Genomic DNA, 27,276 nt, shown 5'->3' with positions numbered 1-27,276 from the left:
CTCCTGGAGATGCTCGAGCGCTGCAAACAGAAAGGGGGAAAATATCAATGGGAACTTTCTCTTCTCTTGCATCCCTCTGAAACTTTCCCGCCGAAGCCGGGTCCGGACCCTCCTGCGGTGCCACCGTCACCGTCCCCTCCGGGCGTGTGTCCCCCGGGCCACTCTGCATCCTCAGGTCACCTCCAGCTCCGGTCGCCCTGGCCTTGGTTCGTCACACGGGAGCAGGTCCCGGGTGTCTGAGCCCATCCCGGGGGCGGGTCCCACTCCCACCTGTGCTGCTGCTCCCGGGGGGCAGGATCGGGCCCTGGGACGGGCGGGTGTCGTGGGGCAGAGCCTGTCCTGCGCTGTCACTGTCCCTGTAGAGGAGCACCCGGCCTGAGCTGTTCCCTGGTTCTCCTGTCCCTCATCCTCCCGTCCCCGGGACGGCTCCAGCTCCGGCCGAGACCCCCAGGAGACCCCCCTGCATCTGCACGCAGGGCCCGGCTGGCACCGTCCCGTCCCCCGGGATCCCCGCGGGCTGGCGATAGCGCGGGTTCGTTAGCGGCGGCGCTGGAGTGTGGGAGGGCCGACGCCAGCCTGTCTGCTCCCACTTTGTTCGGCTTGTTATTAACTTCTCCTTGGGCTGCCATTAACCCAGAATTCCTGCGCCTGGCTGCAGGCTTTCCCCGCGCCGCTCTATCTGCAGCGCGTAATTACAGCTGTTGGGATCTCCCTTTATCTTGGAGGATCTTGTAGGTTTGTTACCTGGCACATGCATTTCTGCTCCCCCCTCCCTGCGCCCCTTTAATCCTTCCTGCTTGCATCAGCCCGGCAGGTAGCGACCTGGAGCCTCCGTCGCCGCGGCTCTGTGCCGGCGAAGCCGCATCCCGAGCGCCCGCGCGGCGGGAGCGTCGCCGGGTAGGGACGGCAGCGCCGGCGCGTTCCCCGCTGTCGGCACCTGCCACCCGGCCGAGACGCGGAGTTGGCTCCCGCCGTGGCCTTGATTTATTTTCTTAATTTAAGACGAGTTGGCTTGATGTGTTTGTTTTGGCAGCGGGGTAGCCCTCAAACCCCAAGTGCTGCTCCAGCAGCGCGTTCCGGCCCCGCCAGCCCACACCGACACGCACGGGAGGGCCGGACCCAGCCCCGGGTTTGGCCCCGGGCAGGTGCCGCGGTGGCACCAGCTCCTGCCCCGGAGCCGCTGAACAGCCCGGAGTTTTGTGCAGCCCCGAGGTTTGGTGCCGGTTTCTCGCCCCGTCTCCCGAGGGAACGCGGAGCAGGTGACGCTGTCCCTGCGCCCGCCCCGGTGGCCTCAGAGGCGGGGCGTCCCCTCAGCACAATGGGGCTGGGGGTGCTGAGACCAACCCCTCAACCCCCAGCCCAACACCCACCCGAGCCAGGCGGCTGTGCAGGCGGGAGGAGGAGATGGTGGGGTGGGATGGGATGGGGTGGGATGGGGTGGGATGGGATGGGATGGGATGGGATGGGATGGGGTGGGGTGGGATGGGGTGGGATGGGATGGGATGGGGTGGGTGGGATGGGCTGACCCTTCTCTGGTGTCACCGCTGCCTCCCTGGTGTCACCGCTGCCTCCCTGGTGTCACTGCTCATCCTCGCTGTGCGAGCTGCTTGGAGATCCCCAGGTGGAGGGATCCACTTGCTCTCTGGCCCTGGGCATGGGGCCGATCCCTCCTTGGCATCACCCAGGAAACAGAGCCACTTGTTCCAGGAGAGGATTTGACCAGGAGGGTCCTCTTCCTCTTGCCATAAGTCAAATATTGCCCCAAAAGACCCCTGGGGACACTGTCCCCCCACCCCCACGCGGCACAGGGACCCCGGCTCCTCTGCTGCCCGCTGGACGTTTTGGGGTACTTGTATTCATATTGAATGATGGGTGTGTATTTTGTCCATCAGGTAGCAGAGGGGTGGGGAGCACAGGGGCTGGGAAGGGGTTCAGGGTCCAGCCCCGAGAGCCCCCACCCCCCCACCCCAGGCAGCCCCCACGGGCCGGGGCAGCACCCCCCACCCTCAGTACCGGCGGGAGCGGAGCCGCCGGCAGCCGATCCCGGGAAGCCGGCACCCGTCGCGGTGAGAGCTGAGTCACCGGCGGGAGGGCGAGGGCCCGGCGCGGCGGCAGCCGGAGGTTGCTCCGGTGCTTCGCCCTCGGCGCCGGCCCCGCGGGGCTCCCGGGACGCCTGCAGATCATCCGCGTTTCTCTCGTTATCTGCGGCTCGGCCCCCGCTTCCTTGGCCAGGTTGGGGGCTTTTCCGCTCCAGCCCCTGGAGTCTGGTGGCCCGGGGGGGTGGCAGGAAAGCTCCCTGCGCCCACTTTGGGCTCACGTTGGATTTTGAGCCCATGGACAGTCCCAGGGACACTGGTGCTTTGTCCAGCTCCGTGTGGGGATGGAGGGACATGGGGACACCACAACCTGTCCCAGCACTGAGGGGCTGGGCTGGAAATGGTCCCTGTGGGGTTGGGAGCGAAGGTTGAGGTGGGTGGGATGGGGCGGGGGCAGAAGCCGTCAGGTACGGAGGGTCGGAGGAAGGTGGCTGTGGGGACCTGGGGCAGGACGCACCCCGATGTGTCCCCCGGTCACCCGGGGCTCGGTCATTTATATCGGGGCTCCTGGCCCTGCTCGGAGTGACCCAGACCCGGCACCACGGCCAGACGGGGACACGTTCTGAGGTGGGACAGGGACCCTCTCTGGCAGCATCCCCAGCCGCGTCACCTCCTCGCTCCTCCCGGACCGCGACACCCTCTGTGTCCGTCCCTCGGGCTGCTGTCTGTCCCTCGGGCTGGTGTCCGTCTGTCCCGTGTCCATCCCTATCGCTGTCCCCGCACTGGTGAGCTGGGTGTGAACCGCCTGACCACCCCCCCGCTGTGCCCTCCATGGAGGGGGGTCCCTGGGAAGGGGTGACCCCCACACACGGGTCAGGCGCCCCCCGGGGAGGCTCAGCCAGGATGCGGGGGCCCGGGGACCCCCCGCCCGGGTCTCCCCTCCGGGGAGGGGGCGCGTTGCTCCGGGCCGGGGCACACGGGGGCTCCGGGGGGGCGGAACACAGGGGGGGCTGCCGGGGGGGCACAGCCAGGGGGTGCCCCGGGCCGTGACGTCACGCGGGCGGGGCGGGGCGGGGCGGGCCCGGGGGATCCCCGCGCGGGGCGCGCAGCGCGGAGCCCGTCGGGGGGCGGCGGGTCCCGGCCCGGCCCGGCCCAACATGACCATGAGCTCCGCGGCCGAGAGCCTCCTGGGGCCCGGCCCCGCCAAAGCCGCGTTCCTGGAGCTCGGCCGCCCCGCGCCGCCGCGCTACCCGCTGCACGGGCTGCCCCAGCACGACCCGCCGCCCTTCGCCTCGTACGGCCGGCCCGGGCCCTACCCCTACCCCGCTGCGCCCCCGCCGCCCCACGGCGGCCCCTACCTGCCCTACCCGCCCCCCGGCCCCCAGCCGCCCCCGGCCGCGCTGGCCCACGGCCCCAGGCTGCAGGACGCAGGTAAGGGGGCGCGGGGTGCTCGGCGCTGCCCCCCGTCCGGGCACCGACCGCGGGGCGCGCCGGGACCCCCCGGGAAGCGCCGGGACGGAGCCGTCGGAAGCGCGATGGGACCCGCGGGGCCGGGGCGATGCCCCCGCTCCCGGAGCCCCGTGGGGACGGGCGGCTGCGTGGCCGCGAGAAGCCCCGGGACAGGGGCCATCAGAGCCCTGGCTGCCCGTCCTGCCCCGGGACCCCCGGCCCCGCTGCCCCCTCGCTGCGTTTCTGCCCCGCGGGAGCCACGTGGGCCCGGGGATGCTCGAAGGGAGGGAGCGTGGAGGAGGTGGTGCGGGTGGGGGCACCCACCTCGGCGTGGGGGCTGCCCGGGCCGGGTCTGCCCTGCCACCCCCTCTGTTGCCCCGTGGGGTCCCGCCTGGCCCCCCATGGGGTGCAGCCTGCCCGCTCCTGGGCTTGTTCAGTGATATTGGGTGAATGATCCCATCCCTCCCTGCTCCTGTTGCCCCTTTGCTTCACCTGAGGTTAAACAAACCAGCCCAGCAAAAGCAAATCCCCCCCTACTTATTCCCGCTTCCCTCCAAAAAGCAAAACCCAGGGCCGGGGGGACGGTTTGGGGTTGTCTGGGCGCTGTTAACCTCCCAGCGTGTGGGTTTAACTCTGCTCCTCTCCCACCCCAGAGCACGACAAGCCCCCGGCCGCCGCCAACGGGGACCTGCGCGCCCACGGCAAGGGCAAGAAGCTGCGCAAGCCGCGCACCATCTACTCCAGCCTGCAGCTGCAGGCGCTCAACCAGCGCTTCCAGCAGACCCAGTACCTGGCGCTGCCGGAGCGCGCGGAGCTGGCGGCCCAGCTGGGGCTCACCCAGACCCAGGTACGGCCCAGCCAGGGCGAGGGGACGGTCCCGGCCCCGGGGACGCACCACGCGGGGTCCCGTGCCCATCGCGGCTCCGGGAGCGACTCTGGATGAAGGCTGCGTCACGATGCCGGGGCGCACCTGGAGCCGTGCCGAGCCGTGCCGTGCTGCGGCGGGGGAGCTGGCGCCGGTGGGCCCCCGGGGCTCGGATTCGGGGCGCCCCTGCTTGCACCTCCCAGCGGCAGCGGGACTTTCCCAGCCCCGGAGCCTGGCTACTGGCCCAGCCGTGCCCGGCGCTGGGCGGCCCTGGGCCGCGGGACGGGGCGAGTGGGTTTTTGAAGGCGATGGGGAGAGACAGGCAGGCGGCAGCGGTGCAGCCCGGAGCCAGGGGCGAAGCGAACTCATAAAGCCGGGGAAGAGGAGACAAGTGGGAACCTGCCGGCAGCGCGGGGGGGACCGCGGGGAGGAATGAGCGGGGCCACCACCCCAGGGCCCCACCGCGCCGCGCCCGGCCCAGCCCCGGCACCCGCTGGGCTGGGGGGGCCGCAGCCCGTGGCGGGGGGGGCCATGGGGACACATGGGGACGTGCACGGCTGGGGACTCCTGGCTCGGGCTCCATCTATAGCCCGTTTCCCTGGGCTCCCTGTGCCTCTCCCCACACTCCCCTTCACCTGCCCTTAGTGGGGTCCCTGGTGGCTCGTGAAGGGTTGGGCTCAGAGCCCGGCTTATCTCCCAGGCCCCCACAGCGAGTGGGCTGTGCCCCGGGAGGGGCAGGTGTAGGTGGGGGAGACGGGGACCCCAGGGGCTGTAATTGTCCATGTAATTACCGACCCCATCCTCCCCTCTCTCCCCAGGTCAAGATCTGGTTCCAGAACAAGCGTTCCAAGTACAAGAAGATCATGAAGCAGAGCTCGAGCGCGCCTGACGGGGACCCCCTGCACCCCACCGCCCTCTCCCCCTGCTCGCCCGGCGTCCCCCCGCTCTGGGACATCCCCATGCCGGGCAAAGGGCCCCCCCTGACCCCCAGCAGCTACATCAACAGCTTCGGCGCCTGGTACCAGCCGCACCCGCAGGACAGCGTCCCCCGCGCCCCCATGATGTGACACGGCCGCGGCTCCAGCGCCCGCCAGCTCCAGGAGGGATGGTGAGGGGGGATGGTCTGTGCCACCCCCGAGGGGCCGGGGAGCCCAGCAGAGCCCTGGGGGACGCCAGCAAATGGAGAAGGGGGAAGAGGAGGAGGAAGGCGGCCGTGCTCCGCAGGGACCTGGACATTGCCCGCTCCATCGCGGAGCGAATCGGCTCCGGCGCGTCGCCCGTGCGCCCGTCCCGTGGGACAGGACGCGGCCTCCGGCCATGGACCTGGGGCAGGGGGACCCTGGGGGACTGGGGCGTCCCTGGACCCCCCAGCCTGGTTTTATTTATAAATACGTCCGTGATTGTGTGCCCCCCCGGTATAAATAGGCTGTACACTTGTAAAGGCTGTTCCTCCGTACCTGCCGCTCCTGTCGGGGGGTCTGTCCCGGTTCGGAGGAGACGCTTTGGTTCTGACCCTCAGAGGTTTGGTCTCCAAAAGCTCCCGGGCAAACAGGGCTGGGGGCGCTGGAGCGGGGGCTGAGGCCGCGTCCCCCCATGTCTGTGCAGGACCCGCTGCTGTTTTCAGACAGGCGATTGCTCCCCCGACATGGAGCCGCAATTATAATGATTGTGGACCCGGGCCCGTGGTGGGGGCTTCTGCGCCTCCTGGGGTAATTGCGGGCGATTTGGAGGGGTTGAAGGAGTCTCATTCACCGGGGGTGGGCGGGTCGGGCCCGAGGTCACTGCCCCGGGTCACCCGCAGCCCGAGGAGTCCTGGTCCTGGACGGGGGTTTCGGAGCGGGGGGGTTTGGGGAGCAGGGGGATTTAGGAGCCCGGGTGAGGGGACACGGACCAGGGCAGATGGGGAGCACAGATGATGCCTCCAAGGCCACTCGGGAGCGTTCCTGTCCCATTTTGCAGCGCCGGCCATGGTGACAAAGCCCCGGTGGTGGCAGTGCCCTGGCTGCCCGGCGTGGCTCCCCGGCCCCGCAGCCGCGCACCGGGTTGGCCGAGCGCTGGGAGCGCCGGGGGGGCCGGGGGGGCCGGCGGTGCCGTGTCGCACGGGGCCGGTTAATTCGGCTCCTGTGCCAGGGCCGGGCGATGGATGCGGGGGGAGGGGGCAATGGGGCGATGCCCCCGCCCGGGGTTCCTGCCCCGGCCCTCGGGCCCCGTTCTGCTTTGGGGCAGCGGCCGCGGGCGGGGAGGGTCGGCCCCGGGGGGGCGATCTGGGCCCTTCAGTCCCTTTTGGGGGCTCTTGGGCACCTGTGGGCTGGAGGAGGAGCAGGTGACGCTGGTGGTGACCCCAGGGAGCCCCCGGCCCCCCTGGGCTGCAGGACGCGCTCGGTGGTTGGGGCAGGACGGACGGACGGACGGACGGACGGACGCGCTGTGTGAGCGGCAGGGCCGGCGGCGCCGGCGGCGTGGGGGGCAGGACCAGCGCGGCCCCGGCCGCGGTGCACCCGGCGTTTATATAATCTGCGGATATGTAACCTCTTTGCGTTTTCCCCTCCCCCCCGAATGAAAAAATAAAACCCGAACCAAAATAAAACACAAAATAAAGTATAAAGTATAAAATAAAGCGGCGCCAGCGCGTGCCCCGCTCCTCGCTCCAGGTCACAGCGCTTGCTCCCCCTCCCCAACCCGCTGCCCCCCAGCACCGCCCCCGGGCCCGCCTGCCCCTGCACTCTTGGTGTGCGCAGCCGCCAGCCCGGGCAGGCCCCGTGCCCCCCCGCGCCAGGACGGGCCGCGGGGCTCCGGGCCCCCGCTGCGGCTGCTCCCGCCGGTGGCACCGGGGACGGGGCCCGCGCGGCTCAGCCCCGGGACCGCCACTGTCCCAGGGCCCCGGCGCAGCGGCCGCGCCCGTCACCCGGTGCCCCCATCCCCGGCTCCCCCCGGCCGCCCCGGGAGCAGGGCGCGGGGACACGGGGTTCGACCCCGCGTTTCCCGAGCTCCTCCCGCTCACCGAAATCCTCCCAAAATCCGGCGTTTGGGGCCGTCGCGCTCCAAGCGCTCGTATTGCCGGTTCTAGAGCAGCTTTTGTGCCCCAGGAGAGCGGAAAAGGGACCGCAGGGGTTTTTTCCTTGGAAAAGAAGGTGAACAAAAAGCAGACGGAACCCGGGTTGGTTTGGATCAACTTTATACAAACGAACCTTATGTACACTCTTCCCCCTTACACCCCTATTTATATAAGGTAACATAAATAAGATCCTCGGGACTGTACAACACATATGAACACTGCTCAAAACTGCATCTTCTGCTTTTAAAAAAATAGCATCATTCTCTTAAAAAATAGTGAAGAGGTTTCTTTTCCTTTAAAATGTGTTGTCGATTTATTTAAAAAATAGGCACTTTGCTTCGCCATTAGCTTAACGGAGACAGACGGAGGCACTGCCAGAAAACGGACACAGCACGAGTTTTGTCTTTAGAAATAACTTAAGCCATTCCTGAACTGTTTAAATAGTCAAATATTTTCGCCCCCATGCTTTTTATTTCTTTTTTAAATCACAACCTGATTGTCCGACACCGTGCCAGGTGGGCCCGGCGGGGCTGCCCCGGCACCGGCCGCGCTGGGGTCCCGCGGAGCGTCCGTGGCCCCAAAACGCCCCCAGCTGTGGGGAGGCATCCCCCGGCGTGGGGCTCCCGGCCTTGGAGCTCCCGGCTGTGGGGACGCAATCCCCGCGTGGGGCTCCCACCAAGCGCGGTGCCGCGTCCTCCTCGCCGCAGCTGCGGCTCCATCCCCCGGCTGTGGGGGCTCCGTGGGTCACAGCGCGGGGACCCCGGGGACAGCTCGCTGCAGTGGCCCCGGTGCTCTGGCGAGGGTCCCGGGGGACGCGGCTCCTCAGGGCCCAATTTTGTTAGAGGGCGGTGGAAAAAGGAAGAAAAAGGAATGCACAGGAAGAATTTGCCGCCTTCTCCCTGGCTGCCTGGCCGGAGCGACCGAGTGCAGCCCCTCGCAGCCCCCGAGCTCCTGAGCCGAGCTGGGGAGGGCGCAGAGCGCAGCGGGGGGCGTACAGGGCTGTCCTTTTCTCTTTTCAAAAGAAAAACAAAAATAAAGAAGAAAACCCAAAAAGTAGGGGGAAAAAACGAGGAGGAGGCAAAGTCGTCGTGCGCTGTCTCTGTCTCTGTCCCTCGTCTGGCTCCGGGCTGTTAGTAGACGGCGCCGGTGCTGGGGGGCCCCGGGGAGGTGTGGTGCATGGTGGCGGCCGGCGGCTGGTGGGGTCCGTGGGGCGCGCCGAGGCTCTGCGGGTGGTACCAGGGGTTGTGCTCCTCCAGGAAGCCGGGGGACGAGCTGTAGGGCAGCGGCTGCGGCAGCGGCGTCCGGCCCGGCGCGCCGGCGTGCGAGGAGCCGTCCCAGACGGCCGGGGAGGGGGGCGAGTTGCAGGCCATGGAGTCGCTGTTGTTGGGGCTGTGCTCCAGCGGCACCTCCCCGTTCTTGTACAGCTTCTTGAACTTGGAGCGGCGGTTCTGGAACCAGATCTTCACCTGCGGGACACGGGGGTCAGCGCCGGGCCGGGCTGGGCTGGGCGGGCGCCCCAGGGTCACAGGAGGGGGACACGGATGGGGTGGCATGGGGACGGCGCCCGGGACGGGGGTGTCACGGAGATCCCAGACACGCGATGCAGCAAGGAAAGGGACAAGGGACGGGGTGTCACAGGGACCCCAGACACACGATACAGCGGGATGGATCTGGGGACACGGGTGTCACGCGGACCTCGGACACACGGTGCACCGCGGGAAGGCACCCGGGACGGGGCTGTCACAGGGAAGCTGGACACGCTGTGTAAAGGCACCACGATGTCCTGGGGACACGGGCGTCACGGGACCCAGCCGGCACGCCGGGCGTCGGGAGCGTCCCTGGCGCTGGGTGAGGCGGCGCTGGACGCCCTGGGCCCCGGGGACGGGGCGGGGGGGCGGTGGTTGTCACCCAAACAGGATGTCCCTCTGGGAGTGGGTGACGCGCTCCGTCAGCCCTTTGCCGAGTGTCCCCGATTGCTTCATCGCCCAAGGGAGGAGGAGGAAGGCCGGGCGCTGGGAGCGCCGCGCCAAGGGCGGCACAAGGGCGCCGGGCCGGACCGGCTGCGGGGGAGTCACACGCCGCGGTGACGGCACCGGCAGCCTACGCGCCTCACACCGGCAGATCGGTGGGAAGATCTGTCCCCATGCCAGGCAAACCCCAAAAGCAAGGGTTTAGCCCCAAATGTGGGAGCTGCGTGGTGAGAGGCCCATCACGCCTCTCCCTGCTCCTCCAGTCCAGCCCAAACCGCCATCCCCGGCGCCAGGTCCCTTGGGGCGGACGTGGCTCCTGTCCCAAAATCCCTTCTGTGACAGGACCGAGTGCAATGGGGGAGCCGGAGCACCGGGAGGAGCCCCAGACAGCCCGGAGTCAGGGCCAGGACCTGCTGCCGGGATGGGGTGTCCCGAGCGCCCCGTCCTGAGCGCCCTGTCCCACCGGGATTTGGGTCCCGCGTTCCCGGGAGATGGTGCATTGCTGACTCAGGACCCTCCCAAGCACCGGGGCAGGATTTGGCTCAGCCGCCACCGGGTGCTGGGGCAGAGCGAGGGCTGGGATGGAGCTGGAGGGAGGGGGCTGAACCCCAGCAGCAGGGAGCGGGGCACAGCGGGATCCGCCGCTCTCTGCTCCTTCCTCCTCTCTGCTGTTTCCTCAGCAGCGCGATCTGCTCGGCACAGGGAAACCCGGCACAGGGACCCCTGCGCCCGCCGGCAAGCGGGGAGCACCTACCCGGGGACCCCGCTCCCAGCGCCCGCTGGGAACAGACGCCCCTGCCAGGCCCCAGGGTTCGGGGCTTTGCACGGCGCGGCGGCGGCTCCGGCTCCCCCTCCCGCGCTCCCTCCTGCCCGTGGCTGCGAACTGGGGTGTCGGGGCTGTCGGGGGGCTCGGTCCTTACCTGGGTCTGGGTGAGCCCCAGCTGGGCGGCCAGTTCGGCCCGTTCGGGCAGCGCCAGGTACTGGGCTTTCTGGAAGCGGCGTTGCAGAGCCGCCAGCTGGTAGCTGGAGTAGATGGTGCGGGGCTTGCGGATCTTCTTGGGTTTCCCATTGACCATCCGCACCTCCGGCTCCGGCTCCTCCTTCACCGACACTGCGCAGAGAGCGGAGCCGTGAGCCCGGGGACGGCGAAGGGGCCCCAGAGCAGATCCCCCCGCAGCTGGGGTCACCCCGCCCTGCTTGGTGACATCCCCTGGGCGGCCACATCCCGTGCGGCTCCATCACGCTGCAACCCCAGCAGCAGTGGGGACATGGGGGGCCGACCCCTGCCCCAACATCCGCGTCATCCTCCAGCGGGGACACCACTGCCTTCCCCAGCTCCGCAGCCACCCCGTCCCCAGCCTGGGGACACTCAGATGGGTGCAACTTCACCAAGACCCCGCTGCCGCCCCCGGAGCCCCCGCTGTCCCCCCCGGAGCCCCCGCTGTCCCCAGCGTCCCACCTGCGTCCTGTGCCGGGAGCTGCTGGTCCCTGAAGTGCCCGTACTGGCGGTAGGACGGGCTGTACGAATAGTCGGATTTGGGGGAGTAGGTGCCGGCGGCGCCGATGCCGTTGAGGTTGAACTGGTGGTACGGGTAGTGGCTCACGGGCTGGCTGTAGGACTGGCCCGAGTAGTAGTCGTGCTGGCCGGTGTAGTAGCCCAGGTCGGTGACGGAGGACTCGGGCAGGGTGGGCGAGTCCTTGGAGGCGGCATGGCAGCTGAGCGAGCCCGAGAGGTCGGTCAGGATGCTGGAGAGCTTCTTGTCGAAAGAGCCGCTCATGGCGGGAGCCGGGGGGGGTGGGAGCTGCCCACCTGGCTGAGGACCCCCCAGTCCGGCGGCTGCCCAAGCGTCAGGCCCGGTGTCCCCAGAGCCCGGAGTCCCCAGAGCCCCGTGTCCCCAGAGCGGCTCCTCCGCACCGTCCCGAGCAGCAGGAGTGACTGTGCCCAAACCTCGGCGCGGCCCCGGTTAAAGCCTTTAATTAGGGAGCGGGCAGGGTGGGTGCGCATTCCGATTGGCTCCAGAAATATTGCCTGGGAGGCAAAACAGGCTCCTGCCTCCTCGGCTGCGGGTTTTTTCCTCCTCTCAAGAACAACAAAGAGTGGGCGCAGGAGGGAGAGGAATAAATAAAGGTCGCAGGTCCTGCCTGTGGGAGCAGGGGCGGGAGGGGGCCGGGGGGGCTCTGGGGACAATATGAGAAGGGGTGGGCTCGTTTGCCGGGGATGGGTGACTCCTGGTGCTGAGGGGGGACTTGGAGTGTGCGGGTGTTTGCTGTTGGGGGGCAGGATGGGTCCGGGCGCCGGGCTGGGTGGCCACAGGGACATGTTTTAGATGCGCCCCTCCCTCCGCAGCTCCCACCTTCTCCCAGCAGCTCCCAGTGTCTCCCAGTTCAACACCGTCCCCCAGGCACAGCCCCCCCAGCCTCATGAGTGGGGGAACCTCATGTACCCCAAAAGTTGCCATCCTCCACCTGCCCCTTGGGGACTTGGGGGCAGCGCCAACCGCTGATTGTGGGGACACCCCCGGGGGGATCTGTGCCCCCTCCCACCCCTGACCCCCCCACTGCCCTAAGAGCCCCCCCCCAGTGTCACCCAGCCCGGGGCCCCCGCCACCCCGAGCGCTGTCCCCCAGTGCTGTCCCCAGTGCTGTCCCCAGCGTTGTCCCCAGCGCTGCCCCCAGCCACCCCCGAGCCCAGCACTGGGAGGGGTAGGAGGGCTTTGGGAGGGGACTTTTATTTTGGTGGGGGGGTCTCTGCCTCTGCCGGCGGGTCCGCACCCCGAGAGGGGCTGGGGCGCTGGGGGCCGATCCTGGGGCCTGGCCGGGCCTCTTCCCTTCCTGTCGCCCCGTGTCCCCCCCGGACCGTCCCCCGAACCCCCCGCAGCGCGGTGCGGTGCGATGGCGCCACCTGACGGCCGCAGGGGGGAGCCGGGCCCCTCCGGACCTCGAGTTCGAGTCCCGGCCCTGACAACAGCGCCGGGACACGAATAACGTGATTGAACAATCGAAATGTGAGCGGAATGGAAATGGGAATGGAGAAGTGGAAATTAGAAATAAAAATAATGGAAATAGAAATCATAGAAATGGAAATTAGAAATAGAAATAATAGAAATAGTAACAGAAGTAGTAATAGAAATAATAGAAACAGAAATAGAAACAGAAATAATAGAAAGAAACGAGCTCGAGGTGGGTTGCAGGGGGCAGCAGCGGCAGCCGGGGGTGACGGGTTTGCCCCCCCGCCTGGGAAATGCAATTTGAGATTGGAGGAATTAACGCAGATGGGCGGGAGTGCCCGGGCCGGCCCAGCGCCGCCGTCCGTCCCGCCGGGAGCTCCGCGGGTCCTCCCCGGGGAGGTTTCCCAAGGCCCCGGCGGAGCCGCCGGGCCATCCCCGGGTCCCCAGCGCGGCGGTCCCTCCAGCCGGACCGTCACCAGCGCTGCTTCCTGCTGCGAGAGGGTTTCTGCAGCAGGAAAAGCCGGTTCGGGAGCTGCAGGCCGGGAGGGGAGCGGGGCACAAACAGGGAGCAGGTCTGTGCAGTCCTGAACCAGTTCGGCACTGGGAGGCACTGGTGCCTCGGGCTCCTCGGCCAGGCTGGCGCTTGCTGAAGCACCAAAACCCGGGAGCTTCCAGGGGGAGGGAAATGGCCGGGGGGGTGTCCGGTCTGGGTGCACTGGGATGGGGGGGGCAGTATCGGGGCGCCCGCGGGTCCCTGCACGGGGGGCTGGCAGGGCTGAGCCAGGGACAAGGGACGCCCCCGCCGCCTCTGTCCCGCACGAGGCTCGGGGGGGGTCCCCAGATGCCGGGTTGGATCCCCGCGTGTCCCCCCCTCTGCCACAGCCGCGGGGGGACCCGGAGGACGAGCCCTCCCCCCCCACCAGCATCCTTGGGCGGACGTCACCACCTAGTGGCCTTTTGGGGCCACGACACTCCCGTGGGTGCTGCCACCCGCCGGGTGCAAACGCCCTTCTCGAGGTGTGAACGCCCCCCTCCGGCCCCCCCCCCGCTGTTAATGCCCTGCTGGGTGGCAGCCGAGGCCACAGGGCAAGGCTCTGAAACACTTGACAGCCCAGTGGGCACAGAAAGGGACCCATTTTGCCCCCAAATGTCCCCAAGATGGGGGGGGACAGTGGTCACCTGGCCAGGGCGCTTTGTGCCGGTGGCGAGCGCTGTGTCAGAGACAAAACCCACCGGTCCCCAGGGAGGTGACGGGTGTTTGGGGTGCTCCGGGCCGGGATCGGGGCCAGCCCGTGCTGGGGACAAGGACGGGGACGAGGGTCAGAGGACAGGGCCGGGTGCCAGGGCGCTGTGCCGGCTGTGGCAGGTCTGCGCTTGGGACGGTCTCCTGTGCCGTCACTCTTTCCAGTGACATTGTGCCGGGACACGGGGACATCGGGGTGGGGGACACAGGACATCCTGCGGGCACTTCCCCCCCGCCCACCCACGGGTTTCCTGGCACGGGTGGGAGCGGCACGCTGGCTCCCGGTGACCTCAGTCGGGCTGGGGACCGCGGCGGCCGGCGCTGCCGCCTCCCGGGGGGACGCGGTGATGCTGCAGCTGCCGCCGCCTTCCCCGCCCGTGGGGACCGATCCTGGGGGCGGGGTTGGGGGAGCCCGCACCGTCGCGTGCACACCCGCCCCACGAGCGGAATTCCCCGCGCTCGCGCACGCGCGTGGGCGGGGCGGGCGACCCGGTATGGGCGTGGGCGGGGCCTGCGCCACCGCGCGTGCTCCCGCCGCCCGCTGTGCACGCGCAGGTGTGGCCACGCCTCCCCCGTGCGCACGCGCGGGGCGGCCCCCGCCCTCCCGCAGGTGCCCGGTGCGGGGGGTGTGCGGCCCCTTTAAGGGGAGTGCCCGGAAGGGCGCGCGCTCCGCCCGGCCCCGCCCCGCAGCGCACCGGCCCCGGTGGGGCGCGGCCGCGGGTCCGGGCCGGTGCGGGACATGGCGGGAGGGCGGCGGCTGCTGTTCCCGCTGCCGGGGCTGCTGCGGCGGCTGCTCCCGCTGCTCCCGCTGCTCCCCGCGCTGCTCCCGCTGCTCCCCGCCGCCGCCTTCAACCTGGACCTCACCTTCCCGGTGCTCAAGGAGGGCGCGACCCCCGGCGGCTTCTTCGGCTTCTCGGTAGCGCTGCACCAGCAGACCGAGCAGCGGGAGCGGAGCCTGTGAGTGCGGGGGGGCCCTGCGGCGGGAGCGGGGTCTCAGGCCGGGGGGGATCCCTGGGGAGTGCGGGTCCCACGGACAGGACAAAGGTCCCGGGGTGCGCCGGGGGAGGAGCTGCGGGGAGGGGGCGGCCGGGGGGGTGGGTGCGGGGGGGTCTCTCGGGGGAGGAAGCGGCCCCGGAGCCCCGAGCTCAGGATGCGGGGATGTCCCCGGGCGGTTGCGCAGCCCCTCGTGTCCCCCCTGCAGCTCTGCCCGGCTCCGGCAGCTCCGGCCCGGGGGAACCTGTTGAGCTGTGGTTCCTGCAGCCGCGCGGAGCCCCACAAAGCCCTTTTCCTCCGGTGCTCCCGCCGCTGGCCCCGCGGGCATCCCCGGTCCCTTCCGGCCCGAGGTGCGATGCCGAGGTGCGTGTCGGTGCGGGGGGGCAGGCGCAGGGGCCGTGCCGGGTTTTCCTCGCCCGGGGGGCGCAGGTTTGTGCGGGCTCGGCCTCCGTGGAGCTCCGGCTGCGGGGGTCCTGCGGGGACCCCAGGGCTCCCTCCTGCCCGCTGTGCCGTGCAGAGGGACCCGCGGCAGCTGCTGGACGGGGGCATCTGCTGCTCCGCATTCCAGAGATGCATTTCGGCCGCTCGCCCGCCTGTTGTTGCTCGGTCCGGGAGCGAGGCCGTTCCCGCGGAGCAGCTGCGGGGGTGCAGGAGCCGGCCCGGCGCCCGGGGACCGTCCTCCCCACGGAGACGCGCTGGCTCCTGTCCACGGCCGGTTTCCCCGGCTCCGGGGGTGTCGGAGCCGCTGGCGGGGGACATCGACGTCGAGGTCCTGGCTGGCACAGGGACAGAGCAGCTCGCGCATCTTCCCGAGACGCTGGCAGCGCAGGTTCCTTGGCCTCGGGGGTTTTGGGGGGCTCTGGCCCAGCAGGAGCTCGTGCTCCCCGGCGTGGGCCACGTGGGCCGTGCGTGTCCGAGCGCGGCGCTGGCGAAGCGGGGGCTGCGCTGCAGGGGCTCGAGAGGCTTCGGAGCGTGAAACCCCGGGGGATTTGCACCCCTTCCCTGGGAGCCCATCGGGACGGGGACAGGACAGGGTGCTGAGCGGGGGGCAAACCCGCTCCCCGCAGCCCCGGTGGCAGCTCCCGTGCCCTTTGCTCACCAGGCACGTCCTCGCAGGTTCGGCCCCACCGCAGCCGGGTGGGACAGGAAGGGGACGCTTCCTGCTGCCATCGTCCCACTGGGGGTGTCCCATGATCTCTGCTGGGGGGCGGGAGGGATGCTCAGCAGCACCGGGGGGCAGCTGCTTCCCGGCCGGGCTGGCACGGCCGCCGTGACGCCCGCGTTCCCCACCCTCGGCTCCGGAGGTGTTTTTCGTGTCCCGGAGCTGTGCCCATGCAAAGGTTTGTTTGCTCGCTCCTCCCCGCGCCAGGTGAGGGTGAGGTGGGAGCCTTATCTGCCGCCCTCAGATTAAGAAACTGCTTTGGCTGCCGGAGCCAGGTTTGGCTGCTGCCGCGCTCAGACACGGCGGGGTTTGGCTTTTGGCTGCGTTAGCAGGACCCGGCTGCGCCGGGAAATCCTGACCCATGCGGGTTTGGGGGTCCCTGAAAGACGCAGGGAAACTGAGGCACAGCGTGTTGGTGGGAGGAGGGGCCAGCAGCAGGGCCAGCTGGGTTCTGTCTTTCCCTCCCCCTTGCCTGGTTTTGTGCCAATTGCCAGAGCCCGCCCGGCCAACCCCCCCCGCCTTGGCCGGGTCCTGCGGGGCTGCGGCTCCTTGGCAGGCGGAGGGGGGACGGATGTGGGGCCAGCGCCCGGGGGGTCATCCGTCCGTCCATCCATCCATACATCCGTCCGTCCATCCCTCGCTGCTCCCAGGAACCATCTCCTCCCCTCCCGCCTCCTTCCTGGTGTGGGCATCAGCAGCTTTGCCTGCTCAGGGCGGGGGGGATCGATCGTCAGGACCCCCCCGCTGCCAACGCAACCACCCGAGCTGGGCTCTGCCTGCGGGCAGGGCTGGCCGGGGGGCTGTGCGGAGCCCCCTCCTGCCTTGGTGCTCGCCCCCCGAGCACGGGGGGATGGATGTGGTGCAGATGAGGTGCTCCCCGCCGTGCCCCCCCGGCCAGCCGGGGCACATTGGCACTGCCAGGCCTCCTGCATTCCTGCCTCTCTTCCCGCCCCCCCGCTCTCCACCTCCGCTGCCCGAGCTCAAGGCCTGGGCTGAGCCCATCTCCTTGTGCCCCCCGGGGAGCACCGGTGCCATAAACCGGTGCAGCCGTCCCCGCGGCGGGAGCCCCGGCATCCCGGCTCCTGTGTGTCCCGGGGCAGCTGGGCTCTGGTGGCACCTTGAGGCGCACGCGGGTGTGGGGACGCCTGTGCACGTCCCCCCCGCTCCAGTGGGGCTCAGAAGCCCCCGGCATCCCGTGGCCCCCCAGGAGCAGAGCCTGCGGGTGGGCTGCCATGCCGGGAGCCTTGGCCGGAGCCAGGAGCCGCCGGAGCCGCTTGGCTCGGGCCCGTTTTCCCCCAGGACCCGTGGGACCCCTGAGCAGCCATGGCGGCTGGGAAGAGCTTTGCCGGGAGCCAGGGTCCGGCTGAGCCAGGACCACCCGGGCAGCCTGGGGGCCCATCCTGGCCAGGGAGCCCCTGGAAGGGCCACGTGCCTGTCCCTGTCCCCAGGAGCTGGGGTGGGCAGCATCCCGGGCTGCGGGTCCTGCTGGGGCTCGGGGTGGGGGCAGGACCCCCCGATTCTCCCCAGCCCTGGGTCCCAGCAGCTGCACTGAGTCACCTCCCCTTCAGGTGAGTCACCGCGTGTCACTCGGGCTGGGGGGCAGGTGGCTGCGTGCCAGGCTGGGCAGGTCAGAAGAGCCGTCGCACCGCACGCTGGGCTTCCTGGGTGTCCCCAGCCCAGCATTCCGGGGGGCGCGGACCCCCCGTTACGCTCCTTCGGGGGCCCTTCTGTGGCTCAGCGCCGCCGCCCCACCTGCCGCATCTGGCTGAGGCGCGCGGTGCCGCCGGCGGTGCCCGTCACCGGGCGGGCGCGGGGGCCCGGCGTGCCGGGGCGGGGGCCGCCTGGGGCCCCACATTCCTGCTGCGCCTGGGCTTTGACTCAGCCGCCCGGCGCTGCCCGGACGCGCCCGCGGCCCCGCGCTCCCAGCGCTCCCTGCCCCGCGGCGCTGGATGGGGCGGCCGCCCTGTCCCTGTCCTCGCCGGGGACGGGGCTGTCACTGCCGAGAGCTGCACAGCTCGTTGCCCGGTGCCCCGCAGCCGGGCCTGGGGCTGCGGCAGCTACCTGGGTGCTGGTGCCCCCATCCCGCTGCCCGGGGGGCCGCGCTTCCTCCGCTGGCACCGCATGGCCGTGCCTCCTCGCGCCATTGTCCCCGCTGTCCCCAGGGACTCCCGGTGGAAACGCTGGTCCTTCCGCAGCCCCCCGGGCACGCCGATCACCGCTGCCCAGGGGTCCCCAGCCTCTCCCCTTGGGGTGGGGATCCAGGTGGGTGCTGGGGTCCCTTCAGCATCTCCTTGGAGCCCCCGGGGGCTGAGCGCACGTGTAGCTGTGGGTGCCACATCCCTGGCCTGGGCACCCCTCCAGGATGCCAGTGTCCTCCCCCACGTGGCACCGCCGTGACTCAGCCGGGCTGCCTGTGCCCCCCCAGGAGCCTGAGTCACCCCGGAAGGTGCTGCCTGGGGGTGGACAAGCCTGGACCTGCTGGGCAGGGGGTGCCCGTGTGCCCCCCGGCGCGGGTCCCAGCTCCTGCTCCCGGGTGTCTCCCGGGACGCGCTCCTGGCGCGGGGGCTGAGCCCGCCGGGGACACGGCGCAGCTGCCCGCTCGCTGCGGCTCAAAGGTTGGCCGGGACTGTTTACGGAGCGGGGGGGCCGTGCTGGCGCAGCGGGTTGTGCCGAGCGGCTCCCGTGGGGCCGCGTGCGAGGGTTGGGGGTGTCAGCCCGACCCACCGCACCGGGACGGGGGTCCCAGCTGTGGGCACGGGCTGGGCTCGGGTCCGGCCAGGAGCATGTCCGTCTGTCTGTCCCCCACACAGGGTCTGTCCCTCCACCCCCTCCCTGCAGCAGCCTGAGTATCTTTGCACCCCCAAAATGGTGCGAAGGGCATTGGGGTGGCTGGACCCGCCGCTCCCCCACCGCCCACCCACCTCCCCCTCCCCTGCCCCCCAGGCTGCTGGTCGGGGCCCCCCAGGATGTGGAGCTGACGAACGGCACGCGGACGGGCGCCGTCTACGCCTGTCCCCTCACCGGCTCCACCAGCGACTGCCAGCGCCTCGACATCGAGCTGAAGAGTGCGTGAGCGCCCCGGGGCACCCCCGAACGCCCCAGCACGCGGGCTCGGGTGGGGGGTCCGTCCTCTCACGCTGTCTGTTCCTCGCCCAGGCGAGCCGGACAAGGCCATCATCGACGGCATGTGGCTGGGGGTGACGGTGGCCAGCCAGCGGCAGCCGGCGGGGAGGGTGCTGGTGAGTGCAGCGCACGCCGCTACACGCGCTGCCCTGGCTCCCGGCACTCGTGTGCGCGGTGCCGAGCTGGCACCTTCAGCTTGTGCTTTCACATGGGCCCTGCGCGCGTCCCCGGTGCGGGGGCACTGGGCAGGGGCTCCCCATCACCCCCTTTTCCCCCGTCACCCCCCTGTCACCCCTGTCCCTGGAGCAGCTGTGGGGTGACGGGTGCAGGGACCCTTCTCCGGGTGGGTGCGGATGGGTTGGCGCCGTGGGGAGCTCCGCGGTGACAGGACAGCGTCCTCCCCTGTGGACGCAGCAGCCGGGGTGGCGCTGCGGCACACGGCGGGGGTGGGGAGGGGGGGGTGTCCGCGGCCCCGTTTTGGCGCGGCGGGCGCTCAGGGCCGGTCCCGCAGGCCTGTGCCCACCGCTACACGCGGGTGCTGTGGTCGGGCAGCGAGGACCAGCGGCGCATGGTGGGCCGGTGCTTCGTGCGCGGCAACGACCTGCGGCTGGACCTGGGCGACGAGTGGCAGACGTACCACCACGAGATGTGCAACGCCAACACCGACACCGACGAGAGCGGCATGTGCCAGATGGGCGCCAGCGCCGGCTTCACCGCCAACATCATCTACTTCGGGGCGCCCGGCGCGTACAACTGGCAGGGTACGTGTGCCCGGGCACGCGCGTGCGTGCACACGCCTGCGGCCGCGTGTGTTCACACGTGCTGCGGGCGTGCGAGGGGCTGCCCCCCACCACGCGGGTACCCCCCCATTGTAGGCACCAACTACATGCTGCAGCGGGAGATGTGGGACCTGCACGACTTCTCCTACCCCAACGAGAAGAACGGCAACACCTACATAGGTGGGGGTGGCAGGGGGGGTTTGGGGGGCGGATTTAGGGGGGACTTTGGGGATGGGTGTTAAAGGGGGGTGGGGTTTAGGGAGGCTCCGAGCCCCCCAGGGATGGTGTGAGCAGGGGTGCAGTGGTGATACCGTGGTGTCTGGGGGGAGGACATGGGTTGGGGGGATGTGGGGTCATGGCGGGGAACATGGGTTGGGGGGATGTGGGTTATGGAGGGGACATGGGTTCTGGGGGGGACGTGGGGTCATGGTGGGGAACATGGGTTGGGGGGATGTGGGGTCATGGCGGGGAACATGGGTTGGGGGGACGTGGAGTCATGGCAGGGAATGTGGGCTGGGGGCTGTGGGGTCATGGCGGGGAGCGTGGGCTGGGGGCTGTGGGGTCCTGGGGGGTCTGGCGGCGCGGGCGCTGCGGCTGACACGTGCCGTGCAGGGTACACGGCCGAGGTGGGCCGCGCGGTGCTGCAGCAGGACGCGGTGACGCTGGTGACGGGCGCCCCGCGGTACCGGCACACGGGGGCCGTGCTGCTGCTGAGCCGCAGCCCCCAGCAGACGCTGCGCCGCAGCCTCCTGCTCCCCGGCCCGCAGGTCGGCTCCTACTTCGGCAGCGCCGTGGCCCTGGCCGACCTCAACAGTGATGGGTGAGGGGCTCGGGCCTCTGCGGGGTGCGGGGGGCTCTGCTGGGGCGCCCGCAGCTCTGGGGTCTGTGGGTCACGGGCCCGGGCGCAGCTATGGGGGAGTTTTGGGGTGAGCTGTCTCTATGGCTCTGGGGGTCGCCACTGCTCCCAGTGTGTCGGGGTGGGGGGTCGTGTTGCACCCCCAGCCCCAGCTGGCCCCTTGGCCCCACAGGTGGCAGGACCTGGTGGTGGGGGCCCCCCACTACTTCGAGCGCAAGCAGGAGGTGGGGGGCGCCGTGTACGTCTACATGAACGAGGTGGGGGGGTTCCAGCCGCACCCCAGCCTGGTCCTCACCGGCCCCAGCTCCTCGGGCTTCGGCTTCGCTGTTGCCAGCATCGGGGACATCAACCAGGACGGCTTCCAGGGTACGGGGGCGCTGGGGGGCGCTGGGGGGGTGGGCACGCCGAGGGGCTGACCCGCTCCTGTCCCCGCAGACATCGCCGTGGGGGCGCCGTTCGAGGGGCCCGGCAAGGTCTACATCTACCACAGCAGCGCGGGGGGGCTGCTGCCCCAGCCCCGGCAGGTAACGGCCCCCGGGGCCCCTCCGCGGGGCGGGTGACCCCCGGTCCGCGGGGCTGGGAGCAACGGGTGGCGCCCCCCAAACCGCAGGTGATCAGCGGGTCGGAGCTGGGCCTGCAGACCTTCGGGTACGCGCTGAGCGGGGGGCTGGACGTGGACGGGAACTCGTACCCCGACCTGCTGGTGGGCAGCCTGGCCGAGAGGGTCGTCCTGCTCAGGTGGGACCCGCGGCCCCCCCTGCGTCCCCGCCCTCCTCACGCGGGGGGGTCCGCGCCGCCGCGGGGGGCTCAGCCGACCCCCATCCCTGCCCAGGGCTCGGCCCGTGATCAACATCCTCAACAAGACCTTCGCGGTGACCCCCAGCAAGGTGGACCCTGCCCGCTGCACCCCTGACTCCTGGTGAGCCCCCCCGCCGGGCCCGTGCGTGGCGCCGCGGTGCTGGTGCTGGCGGCTCCGCTCACGGCCCCTTTGCCCCCCAGCATCACGGTGACCGTCTGCTTCTCCTACAACCAGAGCGCCGGGGACCCCGCCTACAGGGAGAACATCAGTGAGTGCCCGGGGGTGCAGCGGGGGGGGCCCCAGCGCTCATGTGCACGTTGGGGGGGGCCCAGCACTCATGCAAGGGCGCGCGCGTGGGGTGCGAGCACGCACTTGGGGAGGGCGCACACGCACACACACGTGTTGGCACGTGGGCACGTGCACATTGTGCACACAAGGGGTGTGCGTGTGCAAGGGATGTGTTGGAGGCACACGCGTGTGCGACACCCCGTCCCCCCAGCCCTGCAGTACACACTGGAGGCAGACAGGGACCGGCACGCCCCCCGGGTCCGGTTTTTGGGGACCCACTCTGCCACCTACCACGGCACCTTCTCCATGCCCGAGACCCGCTGTGAATCCAAGGAGCTGCTGCTGCTGGTGAGTGTGCAAGTGCACACGTGTGTGTGTGTCTGTCTGCATGTGTGTCTGTCTGCGTGTGTGTCTGTCTGCGTGTGTGTCTGTCTGCGTGTGTGTCTGTCTGCGTGTGTGTCTGTCTGCGTGTCTGTCTGCGTGTCTGTCTGCGTGTCTGCGTGTGTGTGTGTGTCTGTGTGTGTGTGTCCGAGCTGCTGGGAGAGGGATGGTGCGGGGTGCTGAGGGTCTTGGGAACAGCGGGGCCAGGAGCAGAGGCGGCAGTCCGTCTGTGCGGGGCGGCAGTCCGTCTGTGCGCGGCGGCAGTCCGTCTGTGCGCGGCGGCAGTCCGTCTGTCCGTCCACCCGCCCATCCTGTAGCGATTGCTGGGTCCTGGTGCCTGGCCGTGGCCGGAGCTGGGGGGTGTGCTGTGGGTCAGAGCTTTGCTGTGGTTTCTGCCCCCCCAGGACAACATCCGTGACAAGCTGCACCCCATCGTGCTCTCCATGAACTACTCGCTGCTGGAGAAGAGCAGGGAGTTCCAGCTGGGTCCCCACTCACTCGACGCCTTCCCCGTCCTCAACCAGGACCAGTCCCACCAGAACGAGACCAAGGTGGGGAGCACGGAGCTGCAGGCCCCCCCGGGCCTGGCCTGGAGCGGCACAGGGCTCACGGGGACATCCCTGTCCCTCCAGATCGAGTTCCAGAAGGAGTGCGGCTCCGACAACAAGTGCTACAGCAACCTGCAGCTCCAGAGCAGCTTCGTCACCGAGCAGAACCAGCCGCTGCCCAGGTGACAGCGGGTCCCTCCGGTCCCCCCCGCCCGTCCCGCAGCCCCAGGGTCCCCGTCGCGCCGGGCGTCCCCCAGCGCTGAGCGGGCGTCCCTGCGCAGGCTGAACGGGACGCAGGTGCTGCAGTACAGCCGGGACGTGCGGAAGCTGCACCTGAGCATCAACATCACCAACGCGCCCAGCTCGCCCGCCAACGGCGAGGACGCGCACGAGGCGCTGCTCAACGTCACCGCGCCGCCCAGCCTGCTGCCCTCCTCCGTGCGCCCGGTACGCGCCGGCGCCCCCGGCGTCCCCCAGCACCGGGGCGGCCTTTGCCAGGACGCTCCTCACCCTCCCGTTCTTTGTCCCCAGAGCGGAGCCTGCACCTTTGCAGAGACGGTGCTGTGCGAGCTGGGCAACCCTTTTAAGAGGAACCAGAGGGTGAGTGTCCCCCCGGCTCCCTCAGCCATTTTTGGGGCCCGGCAGCCGGTGGGGTTGGGCTGAGCGGCTCGCGGTCCCCGTGCCGCAGGCAGAGCTGATCATCACCTTCGAGGCCATCGGGATCACGCTGGACACGCGGGAGGTGCCGGTGTGGCTGGACCTGTCCACGTGAGTGGGCTGGGGGCCTGGCGCGGGTCCTGCTCTGCCCGGGGCAGACGCGGCGGGGGGTCGGGCTCGTGTCCGCGGCGGGGGGTCGGGCTCGTGTCCGCGGCGGGGGGTCGGGCTCGTGTCCGCGGCACCGGCTCGGGCTCGTGTCCGCGGCACCGGCTCGGGCTCGTGTCTGCGGCGGGGGGTCGGGCTCGTGTCCACAGCGGCGCTGGCTGGGAAGGCGGGGGGGTCTGGGGGGCAGGACGGGGCTCCTGCAGCTCCAGGGGGCTGTTGGTGGGGGATGCTGACCCGGAGCCTCGGCAGGCAAAGCACCCAGGAGGAGCTGCGGCCGGTGCTGGCCAGGCTGCTGGTGGAGTACAGCATCCAGTCCTCGCTGAGCGTGTGAGTGCGGGGGCTGTGCCCCCGGCCCCCCCGCGCCCCTGTCCCCCCGCGCTTGGCTGTATGAGGGGGTACAGCCCCCTGTGTCCCATAAATGGGACAGGGGAAGCCCCAGAGCTGCTCGCTACCCCTGCCATGCCTGTCCCCCCATCCTGTCCCCAGAGCCCCCCCGCACGCCCAGTCGCACTTCAGCGGGATCGTGGTGGGGGAGTCGGCCATGCAGCGCGAGCAGGACGTGGGCAGCCCCCTCGCCTTCGACTTCCAGGTGAGCTGGGGGGCTGGTGTCACAGGGGGGTTGGGAGCGCCGGTCTCCGTCCCCGCTCTGCCCCGCAGGGGGGTTGGGAGCGCCGGTCTCCGTCCCCGCTCTGCCCCGCAGGTGACCACCAAGGGCGAGTCGCTGGGCGACCTGGGCACCATCCTGCTGGGCTTCGAGTGGCCCTACGAGGTCCCCAACGGCAAGTGGCTCCTGTACCCCACCAAGATCCTCATCAACGGCAACGAGACCTGCCAGCCCCCCGGGGGGGTCATCAACCCGCTCAACCTCACCGTGAGTCACCTCGTCCCCGCTGCTGTGCGCAGACGCGCCCCTGCCCCACTGCCGCGCCCCTGCCCCACTGCCGCGTCCCTGCCCCACTGCCGCGTCCCTGCCCCACTGCCGCGGGGGGCAGAGCTGCAGGGCACTGACGGGCTCGTCCCCCCAGCTGCTGCAGGAGCAGGCTCCGTCCCGGCAGCGCCGGGAGCTGGAGGCCCCCCCGCCGGCAGAGCCCCCCCTCACCCTGGCCACTGCCAAGAAAACTAAGTCGGAGGTGGTGCTGGTGAGTGGGGGGTCTGGCACACGTGACCCCCACCGGGACACCGGTGTGTTGGGGACTCTGGTTCCCCCCTGACCCCCCCGTCTCCCAGAGCTGCTCCAAGGGCACCGCTCGCTGCGTCTGGTTCGAGTGTCCCCTCCTGCACAGCCAGCACCCCGCCAGCCTCAGCGTGCGCGCCCGCGTCTGGAACAGCACCTTCATCGAGGTCAGTGGCACCGGGGGGTACAGGGGGGCAGCACCTTCATCGAGGTCAGTGGCACCGGGGGGTACGGGGGGGCAGCACCTTCATCGAGGTCAGTGGCACCGGGGGGTACGGGGGGGCAGCACCTTCATCGAGGTCAGTGGCACCGGGGGGTACGGGGGGGCAGCACCTTCGAGGTCAGTGGCACCGGGGGGGTACCGGTGCATGGCCAGGGCCATGGGGGTCAGGGCTGCCCCCTTGGGGACAGTGCTGGAACAGGGCACCGCATCTGCCAGGTCTCAACCCAGCAGTTGACAGCCCTCCCTGTCCCCCCGTCATCCCTGTCCCCCCGTCATCCCTGTCCCCCCGTCATCCCTGTCCCCCCATCATCCCTGTCCCCCACTTCCATCATCTGTGCCCCCCAGGACTACCGGGACTTTGACCGGGTGAAGGTGGATGGCACGGCCACGCTTTTCCTCCGGACCCACGTCCCCACCATCAGCATGAGGAACCACACGGTGCGGGTGAGCGACGCCGGAGCCCCTTTCTGGGAGGGACTGGGGCACCAGGGCTCTTCCCGACACGGCTCTTCCCGCCCCCCCAGTTCTCGGTGGACGTGGACTCGGAGCTGACGGAGGAGCAGCCGCCCGAGATCGCGCTGTGGCTGGTGCTGGTGGCCGTGGCGGCCGGGCTGCTGCTGCTGGGGCTCATCATCCTGCTGCTCTGGAAGGTGAGGGACCCGCGGGCTCGTGTCGCTGGTGGCTGCCGTCCCCCCGGGGAACGGTGCCCCCCGGGGAACGGTGCCCGGCTGCCGAGCGATGGGAAGAGGAGCAGAGCAAATCGTGACGTGTCTCTCAGTGCAAAACAAACCAAACCCAGAGGAGAGGGGCTGGGCAATGGCACCTCCTGCCCCACGGCTCCTGCCCCACGGCTCCCACCCTCTGTGCTGTGGGGGCGGGGGGGCTCTGGCCCCTTGGGGCATCCCTGGGCCCCCCTCTCGGGCCAGGAGGGGTTATGTGGGTCTCCAGGGCCACCCCCCACCACATCCCGGGGGTGGGGGCGCAGGGGGGCAGCGCGGAGCCCCCGTCCCCTGACCCTGTCCCCCCGCAGTGCGGTTTCTTCCGTCGGGCCAACACACGCGCCATGTACGAGGCCAAGGGCCAGAAGGCGGAGATGCGGATCCAGCCCTCGGAGACCAAGCGCCTGACGGACGACTACTAACGGGGGGCGGCCCCGCTGCCCCCCCGGGCGCCCGCGCCCTCCCCTTGGTAATGCCCCGCGGGGCCCGGCTGCAGCGGCAGCCGCCTCTCCAGCCTCTTCTTCAGCCTCTTCTCCTCCTCCTCACTGCCTCGGCTCCTCCTGGACCCCGCGGGCTCTCCGTAGGGCTCGGGGGCCCCGTTCTGCCGCTCGCTCTGCTCTCCATCGCCTTGGGGGTCTCTCCTCCGCCCCGCGCTGCCCCTGCAGCCCCCTGACCCTCTGCTCTCTCCCCCCAGTGCCACTTCTTCCAGCGGACCCGCTACTACCGGATCATGCCCAAGCACCAGGCGGTGAGGATCCGCCAGGAGCAGCGGCACCGGCCCGGCGGCCGCAAGAAGCTCTGGGTGACCAGGTGGCGGGAGCCCGAGAAGTACTACTGACCCCCCCCCGGGAGCACCGGGGCCCTCTTGGACTTTGCACGAGTGCATCTCCCCACCCCGCTCTGCATCCCCCCGGACGCGGCCGCATCCCGGCCTTGGCTTCCACCCCCTCCTGTCCCCTTCCCGGGCTGGCCCCCCCCAGCCTGGCTCTTGCACGCTCGTGCCTTGCACGCTCACAGGGACCAGCCCCACGCCTGCCTCCCTGTCCCCTGATGTGACCGCTGCTGGTCTCAAAGTGCCTTCTCCTTCCCCTGTGCAGCCACTCCTCCCGCCAGGCCCCGCACACGTCCTTGCACGCCGGGACACGTCCTTGCACGCCAGGACACGCTCACCCCCCTGCATCCCCCTTCCCCGGGTGCGGGACTCCCCTGGGCGCTGGGGAGTGCTGGGGGTTGTCCCTTCTTCCTCTGCCTCCTCCTCCCTGAAGCAGCGCAGGGGCCTGATCCTGCATGTTGACCCCCGTCCCCGTCTGCATTGGACGCAGCTTTGGCTTGGGGGTGCAGAACCTCATCCCCGGGGGTGCCCCCGCGGGTGCTGCCGGAGGTTAAGTTATTCCGTGTCCCCTGTCGGTGTTTTGGTGTTGAGCCCTGGAGCGTGGTCGGTACTGGGGGCTGGGAGCCCCGCGCCCCATCCCTGTTCCCCCGCCGCTGGGGCCCAATAAACCTCGCTCCGGGATTTGTAACCGCGCGTCTGCTCGTGCCCGGCCCCGCCGTGGGGCGGGGGGGCTGCCGGGGAAAGCTGTTGCTTTGGTTTTTTTGTGGGGGGTGGATTACGCCGTTGGTGGGGGGTAGCACGGTAGGCGGGGTGCTGGAGGAAATGTCGCAGGTGTGCAGGGTGTTGGGGTGACCCCGCGGGGCTCTGGTGGGGCTAAGCCCACCCCCGGGGGAGCGGCGGGTTCAGCGGGCGGCTCCGCGCCGGGACCGAAGGGGTTACGGGGGGGGCGTGGCACGCCCGGGGGTGGGGCTAACGCGAGGGGCGGGCACGGGGCGGGGCCGGCGGCAGCGCG

General features: G+C 70.4%; 3 protein-coding genes across 5 annotated transcripts; 2 read left to right on the top strand and 1 right to left on the bottom strand.

The window, feature by feature from the left end:
- The first annotated feature begins 3,192 nt into the window (after positions 1–3,192).
- DLX4 (distal-less homeobox 4) lies at positions 3,193–5,962 on the top strand. The gene is made up of 3 exons (XM_065856482.2): positions 3,193–3,467; positions 4,139–4,332; positions 5,169–5,962. Exons 1-3 carry the CDS (start codon positions 3,194–3,196, stop codon positions 5,415–5,417), a joined length of 717 nt encoding a protein of 238 aa, XP_065712554.1. The 5' UTR covers position 3,193; the 3' UTR covers positions 5,418–5,962.
- Positions 5,963–7,517: 1,555 nt separating this feature from the next.
- Positions 7,518–11,855, bottom strand: DLX3 (distal-less homeobox 3). The gene is made up of 3 exons (XM_065856400.2): positions 10,835–11,855; positions 10,296–10,486; positions 7,518–8,871 (listed from the first exon to the last, which is right to left on the bottom strand). The coding sequence occupies exons 1-3, from the start codon at positions 11,151–11,153 to the stop codon at positions 8,536–8,538; spliced, it is 846 nt and encodes a 281-aa protein (XP_065712472.1). The 5' UTR covers positions 11,154–11,855; the 3' UTR covers positions 7,518–8,535.
- Positions 11,856–14,250: 2,395 nt separating this feature from the next.
- ITGA3 (integrin subunit alpha 3) lies at positions 14,251–26,952 on the top strand. Of its 3 annotated transcripts, XM_071818017.1 has the most exons (26): positions 14,252–14,522; positions 18,664–18,785; positions 18,877–18,959; positions 19,355–19,604; positions 19,719–19,802; positions 20,235–20,442; positions 20,651–20,844; positions 20,914–21,002; positions 21,089–21,216; positions 21,311–21,397; positions 21,478–21,545; positions 21,777–21,913; positions 22,351–22,497; positions 22,579–22,676; positions 22,776–22,941; positions 23,026–23,094; positions 23,183–23,262; positions 23,566–23,643; positions 23,803–23,905; positions 24,017–24,187; positions 24,342–24,455; positions 24,544–24,657; positions 25,059–25,157; positions 25,238–25,363; positions 25,744–25,901; positions 26,127–26,213. In XM_071818017.1, exons 1-25 carry the CDS (start codon positions 14,305–14,307, stop codon positions 25,852–25,854), a joined length of 3,144 nt encoding a protein of 1,047 aa, XP_071674118.1. In that variant the 5' UTR covers positions 14,252–14,304; the 3' UTR covers positions 25,855–25,901; positions 26,127–26,213. The 3 variants fall into 3 exon arrangements, with proteins under 3 accessions (XP_071674117.1, XP_071674118.1, XP_071674119.1); XM_071818016.1 differs by lacking the exon at positions 25,744–25,901 and having other exon boundaries at positions 14,251–14,522; positions 26,127–26,952; XM_071818018.1 differs by lacking the exons at positions 14,252–14,522; positions 25,744–25,901 and adding an exon at positions 14,899–14,921 and having other exon boundaries at positions 26,127–26,952.
- The last annotated feature ends 324 nt before the right edge of the window (positions 26,953–27,276 follow it).

Source organism: Patagioenas fasciata, chromosome 22 (assembly GCF_037038585.1).
Source record: "Patagioenas fasciata isolate bPatFas1 chromosome 22, bPatFas1.hap1, whole genome shotgun sequence".
In the NCBI taxonomy this organism is placed as follows: Eukaryota; Metazoa; Chordata; class Aves; order Columbiformes; family Columbidae; genus Patagioenas; species Patagioenas fasciata.
The sequence above is the reverse complement of the archived record's forward strand: the minus strand, read 5'-3'. Positions and strand labels throughout refer to the sequence as shown.

What these genes read in the sequence shown, in the direction of transcription:
- DLX4 (XM_065856482.2), top strand. Translation starts at nt 3,194, where the DNA reads ATGACCATGAGCTCCGCGGCCGAGAGCCTCCTGGGGCCCGGCCCCGCC. An exon ending in CCCCAGGCTGCAGGACGCAG is followed by an intron (nt 3,468 to 4,138) that starts GTAAGGGGGCGC and finishes CTCCCACCCCAG; the next exon opens with AGCACGACAAGCCCCCGGCC. An exon ending in TGGGGCTCACCCAGACCCAG is followed by an intron (nt 4,333 to 5,168) that starts GTACGGCCCAGC and finishes CTCTCTCCCCAG; the next exon opens with GTCAAGATCTGGTTCCAGAA.
- DLX3 (XM_065856400.2), bottom strand. Translation starts at nt 11,153, where the DNA reads ATGAGCGGCTCTTTCGACAAGAAGCTCTCCAGCATCCTGACCGACCTC. An exon ending in GCTCCCGGCACAGGACGCAG is followed by an intron (nt 10,487 to 10,834) that starts GTGGGACGCTGG and finishes CTCTCTGCGCAG; the next exon opens with TGTCGGTGAAGGAGGAGCCG. An exon ending in TGGGGCTCACCCAGACCCAG is followed by an intron (nt 8,872 to 10,295) that starts GTAAGGACCGAG and finishes CGTGTCCCGCAG; the next exon opens with GTGAAGATCTGGTTCCAGAA.
- ITGA3 (XM_071818016.1), top strand. Translation starts at nt 14,305, where the DNA reads ATGGCGGGAGGGCGGCGGCTGCTGTTCCCGCTGCCGGGGCTGCTGCGG. An exon ending in CGCTGCACCCCTGACTCCTG is followed by an intron (nt 21,398 to 21,477) that starts GTGAGCCCCCCC and finishes TTTGCCCCCCAG; the next exon opens with CATCACGGTGACCGTCTGCT. An exon ending in TCAACCCGCTCAACCTCACC is followed by an intron (nt 24,188 to 24,341) that starts GTGAGTCACCTC and finishes TCGTCCCCCCAG; the next exon opens with CTGCTGCAGGAGCAGGCTCC.